At 44.8% G+C, this 11,924-nt stretch overlaps 1 protein-coding gene across 1 annotated transcript; it reads left to right on the top strand.

The window, feature by feature from the left end:
- Positions 1-8,107: 8,107 nt before the first annotated feature.
- sox3 (SRY-box transcription factor 3) lies at positions 8,108-9,576 on the top strand. Its single transcript, XM_060832004.1, has 2 exons — positions 8,108-9,148; positions 9,464-9,576. The coding sequence occupies exons 1-2, from the start codon at positions 8,279-8,281 to the stop codon at positions 9,503-9,505; spliced, it is 912 nt and encodes a 303-aa protein (XP_060687987.1). The 5' UTR covers positions 8,108-8,278; the 3' UTR covers positions 9,506-9,576.
- Positions 9,577-11,924: the final 2,348 nt, after the last annotated feature.

Below are 11,924 nucleotides of genomic sequence, written 5' to 3'. Positions count from 1 at the left end.
CCTGTGAGATAACACTTTCAGATTCCCAGTTCCGTGGTACCTCGGGCCCATTTGGGTCTCTGCGCTGTCCATATGCCTCAAACCTTCCCAAGATAACATTCAGACCGAATTGATAAAGACATCCAGATGCTTTTCCTTTGCAAACTCCGCAATTCCAGTTTAGATGATTACTCGTCTCTGAATTGTGGCGGGGAAGGTGGGGGAAGTAAAGTTATAGATCTGTTCGGGATTTTAACACAGCCTTTTGTGAGTTCACTCACCGTGGTTGTGGAATTTCAAACATTTTCCTTTTTTTTAAAAAAAAATCTGGATCACACTTAATCAATTGCCGAGCGTTTTGTTTTTCCGCTCCCAGGCGCGTCTGTTGATGGTTGGATTCTGAACAAATCCAATGTTTCCATGAGTCAGAATTGAAACAGAGGAATTGACAACCTTTTCAGTGAAGGTGTGATGTGGAAGAGAGGGAGGGGGATGTTGCAAATTCATAACAAACCTTACACTATCCCGATAATGTATTTCTGCCAATGAGTGTGGCGACATGCCAAACTTTAGAAACAATTGGAGAGGGAAAAAGGTAATTGGGTTTCTCAGGTTCCCTCTGTGTATCCCGAAATGTTTAGACTGACCCCGAATCATTGTTTCGTTTCTCGCGTCTTCCATACCGCAGCTTTTACAGTGTACACTTCTGCCCAGTTTTATTTGCCGAGCGGATAATTGTTTTTCTCTCTCGGCGATGAAACGGGGGCTGCGAGTTTGTAAGGCGTTAGCTAACCTCGCTGCCAAGCCCCTACCAAAGACCCGCCGATTTATTCTGTGTGCGTCTGTTTTAAACTCGTTCTGAGCGCAGAGACTTCTGTGAGCTGTTGGGATCGAATTAAAGCGGGGTACAGACCCGATTTCCCATTAACGAATTGCACTCTGTCTGAGGGAACGGGCATTTTAGGAGGGTTTCCATTTTTTTCGGCTGCATATTATTATTCACAAACTCCAAGGAGGGGGTTGTCAAGAAAAAAACTATGTGGATTTAAAATCAGACCAGAAATTAAATCCCGGAACTGTTGCCAACAAAATATAGTTACGATTGTCTCGTTTTAAATTGGATTTAAGTGAACAATTAAATCTTTACAGAAAATGAAACAAGAACTTCGGATGCTGGAGATCTGAAACATACAAATATTGGAGAAACTCGGCAGGTCAGGCAGTAGCTGTGGAGAGAGAAACAGAGGTAATGTTTCAAACGCAGTGACCCTTCTTTCGAACCAGGAACACCGGAAGAAAGATGGGGTTTCACTCTGACCACAGAGGCTACCAGACTTGTCGAGTTTCTCCAGCACTGCGTCTGTTTGATATATTTACGCTCGGTTTTGAATATCTGAATTTATTTCGCTGCTTGATGCAAGGGAACGGACTCCCTTGTATCCAAACGCTGATTTCGTTGGGGTTGTTTTTGTGCGAACAGTTTTGTTATAGTTGGTCTCCTTTCCGAGAGGTGACTGCATCAGAAGGTGCTTAGCACCGGGAATCATCTTTGAGAAGGAGTTAAAGTCTGCCCACCCACCATCCAAAGTCTAGTCGAAATTATTTGAAGCACACAATTTACATGGGGATTTTCTGTCCTAGCTTTGAATTTGACTCTATTTCAGCCAGTAACGTTGTTGCCTTAGATAACATTGACGTGGAACAAATCAAGTTAATACTCGCTATATTCTCTGAATTAATAAAGATCGAGATCACTAGAAAAGATTTCTATGGTTTTAACTGTCTATACTTTGCCAAGACACTTTATTCTAGAGCCACTGAACCTCAATTCAAGATCTATCCAGCTTTGCCGTGTTACATTGTCCTGTGTCAGAATGAAAATTTTCCTGCTTTTTTTTTGTTTGGATCGATTAAGAAAGTGAATTCCAATATATTTTGGTGAATTTATTTCTGTAGAGCCGTTCTGGGTGGTGTCGTCCAGTCCTCAGTCTGTGTGTTGTTGTCTGTGGCCTGATCACAATATATTCCTAACGAACAGGTGGGAGTTCTGTATGGGAGCCGGGTCCCTGCTAGTAAAGGCTGTCATATCAGGGGTCCCCCTGCGGCTGGGGGGAGGAGGTGGGCTGACGGAAGAGGGAAAAGTTCCTGCAAAACTTCACTGCAACGATAGAGGGTCGGAAATTTTAATTTTAATCTCCCTCTCCGATGTTATACATATACCTGCAGATTAAAATGTGACCCTAAACCGTGGACCGTATGTACGATGACCAAAAAGGAAAGAACAAAGGCGAGATTTATTTTCCCTGTTGAAAAAAAAGTGTTGAATTTTAAAGTCGATGATGGTGGTCGCTTGTCTCATCTTTGATAATTAATTGGGAGCATGAAAAATCCTTTATTACTTAGTCACAGGGTGGGTTTCATTCATTTAGATTACGAAGCGTTCAGTCGGTCACATTGGGATATATAGATATGTCCAACAAATAAAAAACCGCCGAATGGTTTGAGAATAAACAACTTTTTACATCTTTAGCTGGATTGGATTGTGTTAGAAACGACCTGGGTGAATAGAACACCACGGGGTCGTCTTTTTACACCAGCTTCTCTTCAGATCCCATGTGAGGGGTTTCAGACATCAACATTAAAACGGCAGTTTCTCTCCAGAATGTCTCCAGGTTTGAGCAGAGAATCTCATGATATGAGTCTGATTTCTCGTCAGTGTTTTGAGGAAGGTTCGCTTGAAGTTGTTTTTTTTTGTTTCAATAATCTATCCACCAACCATTAGCAAGCGTTGGTTTCTTAAATTTCCTCTACTCCATTCAAATTAGCGAATGGGCACTCAGTTATAGAACTGCTGTGTAGTACAATTTATTCAGCGTTTCTTGTTTTAATTCCAAATGCGGTCTAACCCATTGCTGTGACACAGGGCAATGCAATCGAACCGGATTAATACTGAATTTTGCAAACACACTGACGGATTCCATAGAGACAATGAGGGTCTCCAATTAGTAGTGGGTCTTCATATTACTGAGGAGTAGTGAAGGATTTGAACAATGTGATTTTTTTTCTCTCACGAAGATCGGGTTTTGAGATTATACAATTGACAGTCTCCCCACTGCTTTAGACTCTGACATAAGAATAGTGACCGTACATTTTCTGAGGTAACTGTACACTGGGATCACATCTTCGACTAGCTCCTTCTCGGAAACGAGCAAGTCCAGCACTAGTAACGGAACCTCTGTTCACGGCACGGGGCATCTTTCCATTTATGATTTAATGTGGGGCTTATTTAATCATGAATATCCAACACTGAAACCGCCTCACGGTCTTGTCGATTATTTCTCTTTCGGTGCCAGAGTTATGGCAAGGACAAAAGTCTTCCCTCCCGTTCAGTTATGTATTAACCGTCTTTAATCCTGGTTCCACGAGTGCGGGAAACCCTATCGCTTTCATTGATCATTGCTATAAGGAAAATAAAAGGGCGGCTGATCTGGTTAAATTTTAGTTCTAACAGCTGATAGTTGGCGTATGAATTTTGACAGAGGTGATGGCGTTTAACTCTGTTCCGTTTGCTTCTATCTGGACATTTAAGGCCCGCAGTTCTCCAAATGTCCCTTCCACAGATAGAATATCGGGTTAAAGGAAGCTGTTTTAGTGCCCAGTTATTTAGTGGAATGGGAGTGAGGGTAGATCTCTCCCACAACGTTTGGTAACATTGTGAGATCTGTGTTTTTTTTTCAGATCATTGAGGCCAGTATTCGGGGAGATTTGAACGCGTGTGTCTCCGGGATAAGAGCATCTGTCAAATCAGTCTCCAAATAGGCTTCAGTGTACACGGTGGGGTTTGGGTTCTGATGCACAATCCGAGATGGCTTTATTCCCTCTCTATGAGGAACACTGAGCCCATAGGCTCGACAACAGTCGCATGTTAATCTGCGCGAGAAATCCACCTTGTGTGAAATTTAACTTGGAATTCGGGATTTTTAAAAAAAACTTTCTTGTTCCTGATTATTTTCGGCGACTGTTAGAATATGATGCATTTAGAATGATGTTCCCCGAGCATTGAAGCAAATATTTATTTCAAAAAAATAAAAAAAAACTGTTGTAGATGCGATGAACAGAGTATTGATGTCTACAAGGGTATGGAAGTTCTGGCAGTCTCTCTCTCTCTCTGGCACCAGGAGGGATGTAAACTGAGCGTATCTCTAACAGCTCGTCATTTCTGCAGGTTATTTTGAAGTGTATGTACACTATAAACCAAACGAAAGTGTCTCCAATTTAAGTGCATTTGTCAGTCTGACATGCAGTGTTCCAATACATGGCGATGCTGTAGATAACTTCGATATTTTTTTTGAAAAAGAGTCATTTGAAGCGTTCGGTTGCTGAGGATCACGTACGTCAGTCCGTGGATGTGTCTTTTGCTCTGTCGCTAATCACTGGGAGCTGCTATGAATGGGTGTGTGATATTAAATGATCGGCTGCGCTGGTTTGACGCTGACAACGGGCAATCAGCGTCAAGTCGCCAGGCGGCGGTAGAGCTTCACCCCTTCACAATGGTTCCCGGGTCCCACTTTATCCCCTAGTCAGACATTGGGCTTGCGCCCCCTCCCCTACTGAGAGTTACATCAGCTTACAAAACCAAATTGTCCCTATTCATATATTGTCCAGTGTTGACAAAACTTCAGCGAGTCATTTATTCAGAACGAAATGGGAACTTTTCGATTTATTTTAACTGTTGAAATCACTGAAAATATACATGTGTAAATACAGCAGCAGTTTCAGATTTGGAAACCACTCACAGCGTTGGCTACCTGAGTTTTCACTTTTAGATAATTTTTTAATCAATCATTTCAGATATGGTATTACACGCTCCCCGGGAGGTGGGACAGTATCACTCTGCTACGAAATGTCTGCCGTAATACTGGGGGATTTGGATGGAATTGCTGTGTATCAATGTGCAAAATTTAGAAAAAAAAATTCAGTTCTAGTTTGTTAAGGAAAAAAGTCATCTGTGGTTCATTAATGTCCCTTTTTTTTAATAAGGGAAGGGAATCAGCTGTCCTTACCTGTTCTGGCCTACATGTGATTCCTGACCCCCCCCCCCCCCCCCCACATCAAACTGGTTCATTTTCTGAATGCTGTCTAGATTAGTTCCTCTTCCAGACCATTTAGACCAAAATTCAAGTCTTACCAGCGACAGCCGTTGGAAAAAAAATTATATTGATGCGCCCACACTACAGTTTTTGTGATGCAGTGGTAGTGTCACAACATCTGGGCCAGGAGACCCGGGTTACCTGCCATAACATGATCTGACCTATTTGTTGTTTTTTTTAAAAAAAAGAAGCACCTTTAAATGTTCAGATGCATCTGCAGAAGCAGGAGTAGGCCATTCAGCCCTTCAAACCTGCCCCACCATCCTGCTTTCATCCCCATACCCTATAAACTGAAGAACTGCGTCTAATGCCGTCTTGAAGAAACGTTACATCGGAACAGATGTGCTTTGGAATGTGTTCAGGCTGTATCTTGTTGAGAAGCTTGGCCCTCTAGTGGTCGTGTACCTACCCCTGGACTGGGAGGACCAGGTCAAGCCCCACCTGCTCCAGAGGTCGGTGATAGCAACTCTGAACAGGTTAATTTCAAACAGAAATATTTTTACTTTCCGCAGATGACACATAATTTAATGAGTTCTCGGTTTTAGCGTCAGAAATCATTACCACCCAAACCTGCTGGGGCTGATTGTCCGCGCGTCCTCTATCCCAGGAGAAATTCACATTACAACTTCATTGTACTCGGACGTTTCCGGTTGCTGTTTGGAACAGTGATCTCCATCTGACCCCAGTAGGTTAGGAAATCAGAGTCTCCCTCTCTGTCTCTCTTTCTATGTGTGTGTGTGTGACAGAGAGAGAGAGAGGGAAGTGTTTCTGAAACTGCTCGCCTTGCGGAATTGTACATTTTAAAATTTGCACATTTTGAAATTACATTTCCAAGGTACTAAGCAAACAAAAAAAAGTTAAAAGTTTGAGAGAGGAAGTAAAAGCGGGTGGTTTGGATGAAGTGAATCCTTCGTGAATTTGCATTTTAATTTGTTTTAGATTGGGGAGGAAAGTTTGTGCTTTTTGCAGGAGCAAAGATGGAGGTGATTTTGCCCTTGAAGGGTCGGGACCCCCATCCAAAGATGCGGTGCAAATCAGGGCCAGATCCGCTGTTACACTCCAGCCAGCACTGAGCCTGAGCTGTCCCTGGACGCCTTCCAGAAATGACAAGGCGATGCGGTTACCATAGCGACCAAACAATCTGCAATTGAGAAACTGACCACAGAGAGTTTGATTGACACGGGGTGAAGCTGTCAATCACCAAAAAGAAAGCGCCGAGTTCCTAAAACCGAACACAGAGAGTGAGAGAGGGAACGAGAGACACCTGTAGTTGCTTCTGTCCACAAGCTCTCCCTCTCTCTCTCTTTCTCTAATGTACAAACCGAGCCTCCCAGAACACAGCTTCAAAACAGGACGCACAGGGAAACATGCAGTTATCTCATCTTGCTTTCTGCGGAAAATAATCGGAATCAGTATTTTTAAAAAATATATAATCGTATGTGCAGTCGAACTGATTGAGATGAGCTGTGATTATTTTAAACAAATGCAAAACTATTCCTTTGTCTCGGAGCCTCTTGCAAACTTCCACCTCCTCTAAACAAAGTTCGACAATTCAGAATATTTTTAAAGAGAGGAACATTTGCAGATCGCCAGGGATCTGACCGTGCTTTGGTGAATGCACTCCCATCTGTGGGAGTGTGAACTGGCCGCATTGTAGGGTCGCCTCTTTTTTTAAAAAAAATCGAACAAAGTCTTCCTTTTTTTTGAAAAAAATCAGTAATCATCTTTTTTTCTGGAGGAGAGTGAGAGTTTGCGGATGGGGGGAGATTCCAGTCCGAAATTCTCACCTAGCTGTGTGTGAGAGAGAAAATGTGAGGGTTGGGGGTGTGGATTTGGGGTTGCGTGTGGGAAGGGGGTCAGTGTGTGTGAGGGGGTGGGATGTGTAGGAGGGTGTGTGTACGAGTGTGTGTGTAAGAGAAAGGGTTGGTGTGTCTGTGTGAGAGAGAGGGTGTGGAGTGTGTGGGTGGGGGTGTGTGTCTGAGGGTGTGTTTGGGAGGATCGTGTGAGGGGGTGGGATGGGTATGTGTGGAAGGGGATGTGTGTGCCTGTGTGAGAGAGGTTGTGTGCCTCTGAGGGGGGCTAGTGTGTGTATGTATGTGTGTGTGTGTGGGGACGTCTGTGTGGAGCTGCTGGTGGTGTGTTTCTGCGTGAGGGGATGTATGTATCTGTGTGAGAGGTTGTGTGTATTGTGTGGGGTGGTGTGTGTGTAAGGGGATGTGTGTGCCTGTGTGGGGAGTGGTGTGTGTGTCTGTGGGATGGGGTTGTGTGTTAGTGTGAAGGGTTGGCGTAGGTATATGTGGGAAAGGGTGTGTGTGGAAGACAGTGTCGTGTCGGTGTGAGGGAGAGTGAGGAGTGTGTATGTATGTACGGGAAGGGCGTGTGTGAGGGGGAGTGGGGTGTATATGTATGGGATGGGGTGTGTGTCTGTGTGAGGGGGAGTGGGGTGTATATGTATGGGATGGGGTGTATGTCTGTGTGAGGGGAAGTGGGGTGTATATGTATGGGATGGGGGGTGTGTCTGTGTGAGGGGGAGTGGGGTGTATATGTATGGGATGGGGGGTGTGTCTGTGTGAGGGGGAGTGGGGTGTATATGTATGGGATTGGGGGTGTGTCTGTGTGAGGGGGAGTGGGGTGTATATGTATGGGATGGGGTGTGTGTCTGTGTGAGGGGTGGGGGTGTATATCTATGGGAAGGGAGTGTGTGTCTGTGTGAGGGGTGTGTGTGTGTGTGTGAGGGGTGTGTGTCTGTGTGAGGGGTGTGTGTGTGTGTGTGTGTGTGTGAGGCAGGGTGGCGGTGAGGATGATTTGCTCCCATTCCCAAACAGCCCTGGATGAGGGACCTGTCCTGGGAGGGAGCTGTGATTGGCTGGCAGCAACTCATTGCTAGGCTGTCACTCTACATCACATGGAAAGGTGTCTATTAACTCCTCAGCCAGAGCAAGTTTGGCAGAAGAATTTCGGTGCCGTCCTTGATCAGTGCGTCTTCAGTTTGCTGGAGTCGCCTGAGGGAACTCTGTAGTCCCCACCCCACCCCCCCTTCCTTCACCTCAACCCCCACCCCCTCCCCCTTCCTCTACGTTTGTGTCTGTTTTTTTTTGTTTTTGTTTTTTCGCTCCTAGCCTGTGCTCTCTGCCCCAGGAGTAGCTCCAATGTACAGCATGATGGAAACCGACCTGAAGCCGGCTGTTTCCCAGTCCAACACCGGGGCGATCGGCAGCTCCGCTCCGGGGAACAGCAACAAGAATCCGGGAGCGAACCCAGACCGCGTGAAAAGGCCCATGAACGCCTTCATGGTGTGGTCCCGGGGCCAGAGGAGAAAGATGGCCCAAGAGAACCCCAAAATGCACAACTCGGAGATCAGCAAGAGACTCGGGGCCGACTGGAAACTTCTGTCGGATGCTGAGAAGCGGCCGTTCATTGACGAAGCCAAGAGGCTCCGAGCTTTGCACATGAAGGAACATCCGGATTACAAATACCGACCGCGGCGGAAAACCAAAACCCTCATCAAAAAGGACAAATACTCCCTCCCTGGCGGGCTGCTCTCTCCAGGAGCAGTGCCAGTGAACAACAGCGTGGGAGCGAGCCAGAGAATGGAGAGTTACTCTCACATGAACGGCTGGGCCAACGGGACTTACCCGCTCATGCAGGATCAGTTAGCTTACTCCCAACATCCAGGGATTAACAGCCCCCAGATCCCGCAGATGCACCGCTATGAGATGGCCAGTCTTCAGTACAGCCCCATGATGTCCAGCGCCCAGAACTACATGAACGCCGCTTCCACCTACAGCATGTCCCCGGCTTATGGGCAGCAGAATGCAATCAGCTCCATGGTGAAAACAGAGCCAACCACACCACCCCCGCTCACCTCCCACTCCCGGGGGGCTTGCCTGGGAGATCTCCGGGACATGATTAGTATGTATCTCCCTCCAGGAGGAGAGGCTGGTGACCCGTCCGCCCAGAGCAGCAGACTGCACAGTGTTCACCAACACTATCAGAATACAGCCATACCCGGCACAGGGGTGAGTTCAACAGTGCCCCTAACGCACATTTAAGCAAAAAAAAATTAGGAAACACACGCACACAAACAACCCAAACTCTCCCCGATTTCTACAGACATTTAAACAAAACTCAGTTATTTGAGAGGCATGTTATTCCCACTCTTATCCCCAAACCGATTGAAAATGTTGTGGTTTGTGTGTGTGTGTGTGCGAGAGAGAGAGAGAAAGAGATCTCTTATCTGAAGGAAGCACTCCGCGGCATAACAACCTTTTAAAGAGTTTTTTAAAAAAGAAATTGGTTTCTGAATGCTGAAGTTTTTCCTCTTCTCTCTCCAGTTGAGACAATCAACGTTTCTACACGGGCGAGACTCCTTTTAGATGCCGACTTTTATATTAAAGCCTTTTTTGGGACTTCTAATGCCGTCAGATTTACAGGCAGCGGAACTGCGAGGGGAAGGGGGGGAGGGCGGGGAAGAGTTTGGAAAATGTTTACCTAATTCCTTGTATCTGTAAATAACTTTTAATGTGTCATTCAGCTTGTTTCAAAACCATGCGGAAAAATTATACCTTTTTGTAGGGTTTGTTTTTAACCTGTTTGGCCTTCTGCCTTGTTTTTTTTAGGTTTTAAGAGTGCGGGTCGCAACGCAGAGTTTAATTTATAGTATTTTGTGTTACACCTTCTTTTCAGGCTTGTGAACATTTTAAGCTATATCTAGACCCTACTCCCGGTTTCTGGGATTTGTGTTTTTGAAGGCAGTATCTACCATGTCGATTGAGTAACTATATATTGAAGAGATGTTCTAGTTTACTAATAAGTTTTCTTTATAATTAAAAAGAAATCTCCGGCTCTTGTTCCTGAACTGAGGTTGAATAAATTTGTTTTTTTTTACAAAACGACACACGCGGCCCGGATTCTTGTATTAGCACTCCTAACGTTTCTTTTTAAAATGATGAACAATTGATGTCTTGAATGGTCAAGCGGATCTTTCATTGATATACAAAGATTTCTACGGACTCTTCCATTGTTTTCGCGATCGCTCCTTTAAGATTTAGAATTGGATTTCTATTTCTGATTGGCTCCATTAAAAACCCCTGACAGTTGAAAGATGTAGTTAAATTTCTTTATTCTTTGAGACTGAGGGTGGAATTCCGTCATTCATTCCACACCTCCCCCACCCCCACCCTGTTCCTGTCGTTGATAACGAACTGCTAACGAGCGGTAACAAGTGCCAATCGGTTGCAATTGTGCCTCCGTTTCACAGATAGTTTAGTTAGACGAATTAAAAATCGTACAATTCATCTCCAGCCTTAGTTGCGTTTTCTTGATGTTAAACTACCTGTTAAGGTTGGATTTAGAGCTAGATTTGAAGCCCTTTAAATACTCCAAATGATCAGAAAGGATCCACTCCCTCCAATCGGATTGTCTACCCCAGTTTAAACTCGCTCAACCGAAAACCAGGACAAACATAATGCAACAAGTGGTTTCAATTTAAAAAAATCCTCACTGAGACCGACTCATTTTTTTGTTAATTTGTCTCACAAACGAATATTTTCAGTAATCATTCGCTCCAACTTCCCCGGGGAGCGCCGTTTAGAGTAAAAGCTTTTCAATTCATTGATTAGTGTAACTTGGACTAAAATCTGAGCTTTGTGTGTGTGTGTGTGCGCGCTGAAAGCGACAGAAATCCTGGACCGTGCTGCGTGCTCCCAGCAGAGAACAGGTTATTTCTTAACGCCCTACCCCCCCCTTGAATTCTCGGACTTACATGCAGCACTTTGCCGGAGATTGTGGGGTTTCGGGACAGTGTCTGACATTTCCATCCTCACATTGTTCTCCTGCAGAAGCTACCTGTATCCTGTCGGTCCCTGGCCTTGTCCAGCGGATCCTTTAATATAGATTCCGAAAGCCTGTCCTTTCTGTTTCGGGCTGAGTGGACAATATTGTTACCGTTTTTACTCGAGAGCCGCAGATGGCCGGAGTACTGAGGCGGGAGACGCTGACATTAATTGTAGCTGGGACTGACTTTAAAAAAACTTATTCAGGGCACATTTCGGTGCATTTTAAGAGCTGATTTCACTAAATGAAATCGTTTATAAAAAGAGTGTATCGTGCTTTTGTCACTCCCTAAATACCTCTAATTTTTAACGCGCTTTAAAACAGTGTTAATTCTTTCCACCAGCCTTGTTAAAACCAGAATTGGGTTCCTCTGAAGTCTTAGTGCCAGTTGTAACTCTCCCCCTCCCCAGGAGGACTGGAGAGGTTCTCTGCCCGCTATACTTCATTCCAATTCCTATTTTCATTCCACCTTTATTACAGCTTTTCACGCAGAGGCATTTTCGGTTGATAGAGAGAAGCTGAAAATGTAGGATATTCTCTCTGTGTCAATGCCCCTTCTATGAGGCCGATGCGGTTGCAAATAAAACTGACAAAAACTTATGGAACGTCCGTCCTTTCAAAGTCAGTACTGTAAGGGCAGCGCTCTCACAGCAGAAATGTGTCTCATTGTGGAACCAACAACTATTTATCTTGGATTTTTTTTTAAAAAATGAAACATGAGCGCTGATGTTGGCCCAGTATCTCTCCAACAGAACACCAAAACAAAAGGACACAAACAGAAGGAGAGGCAGCTCTGATTAAACTGGGACCATCCAGGATTAATATTTTAATTGTGGGGAATTGAAAAGCAACTGATAGGCGGCATTTTTAAAGGAACACTTTAAGGGGATGCGTCTTGTTTTTAGAGCTGACAATTACGTACTAACTGAGCTGTAATTTGATGGGTTGACCTTTCGTTGT

This window comes from Hemiscyllium ocellatum, chromosome 11 (genome assembly GCF_020745735.1).
Source record: "Hemiscyllium ocellatum isolate sHemOce1 chromosome 11, sHemOce1.pat.X.cur, whole genome shotgun sequence".
In the NCBI taxonomy this organism is placed as follows: Eukaryota; Metazoa; Chordata; class Chondrichthyes; order Orectolobiformes; family Hemiscylliidae; genus Hemiscyllium; species Hemiscyllium ocellatum.
Note: the sequence above shows the minus strand (reverse complement) of the source record. Positions and strands in the feature narration are given on the sequence as shown.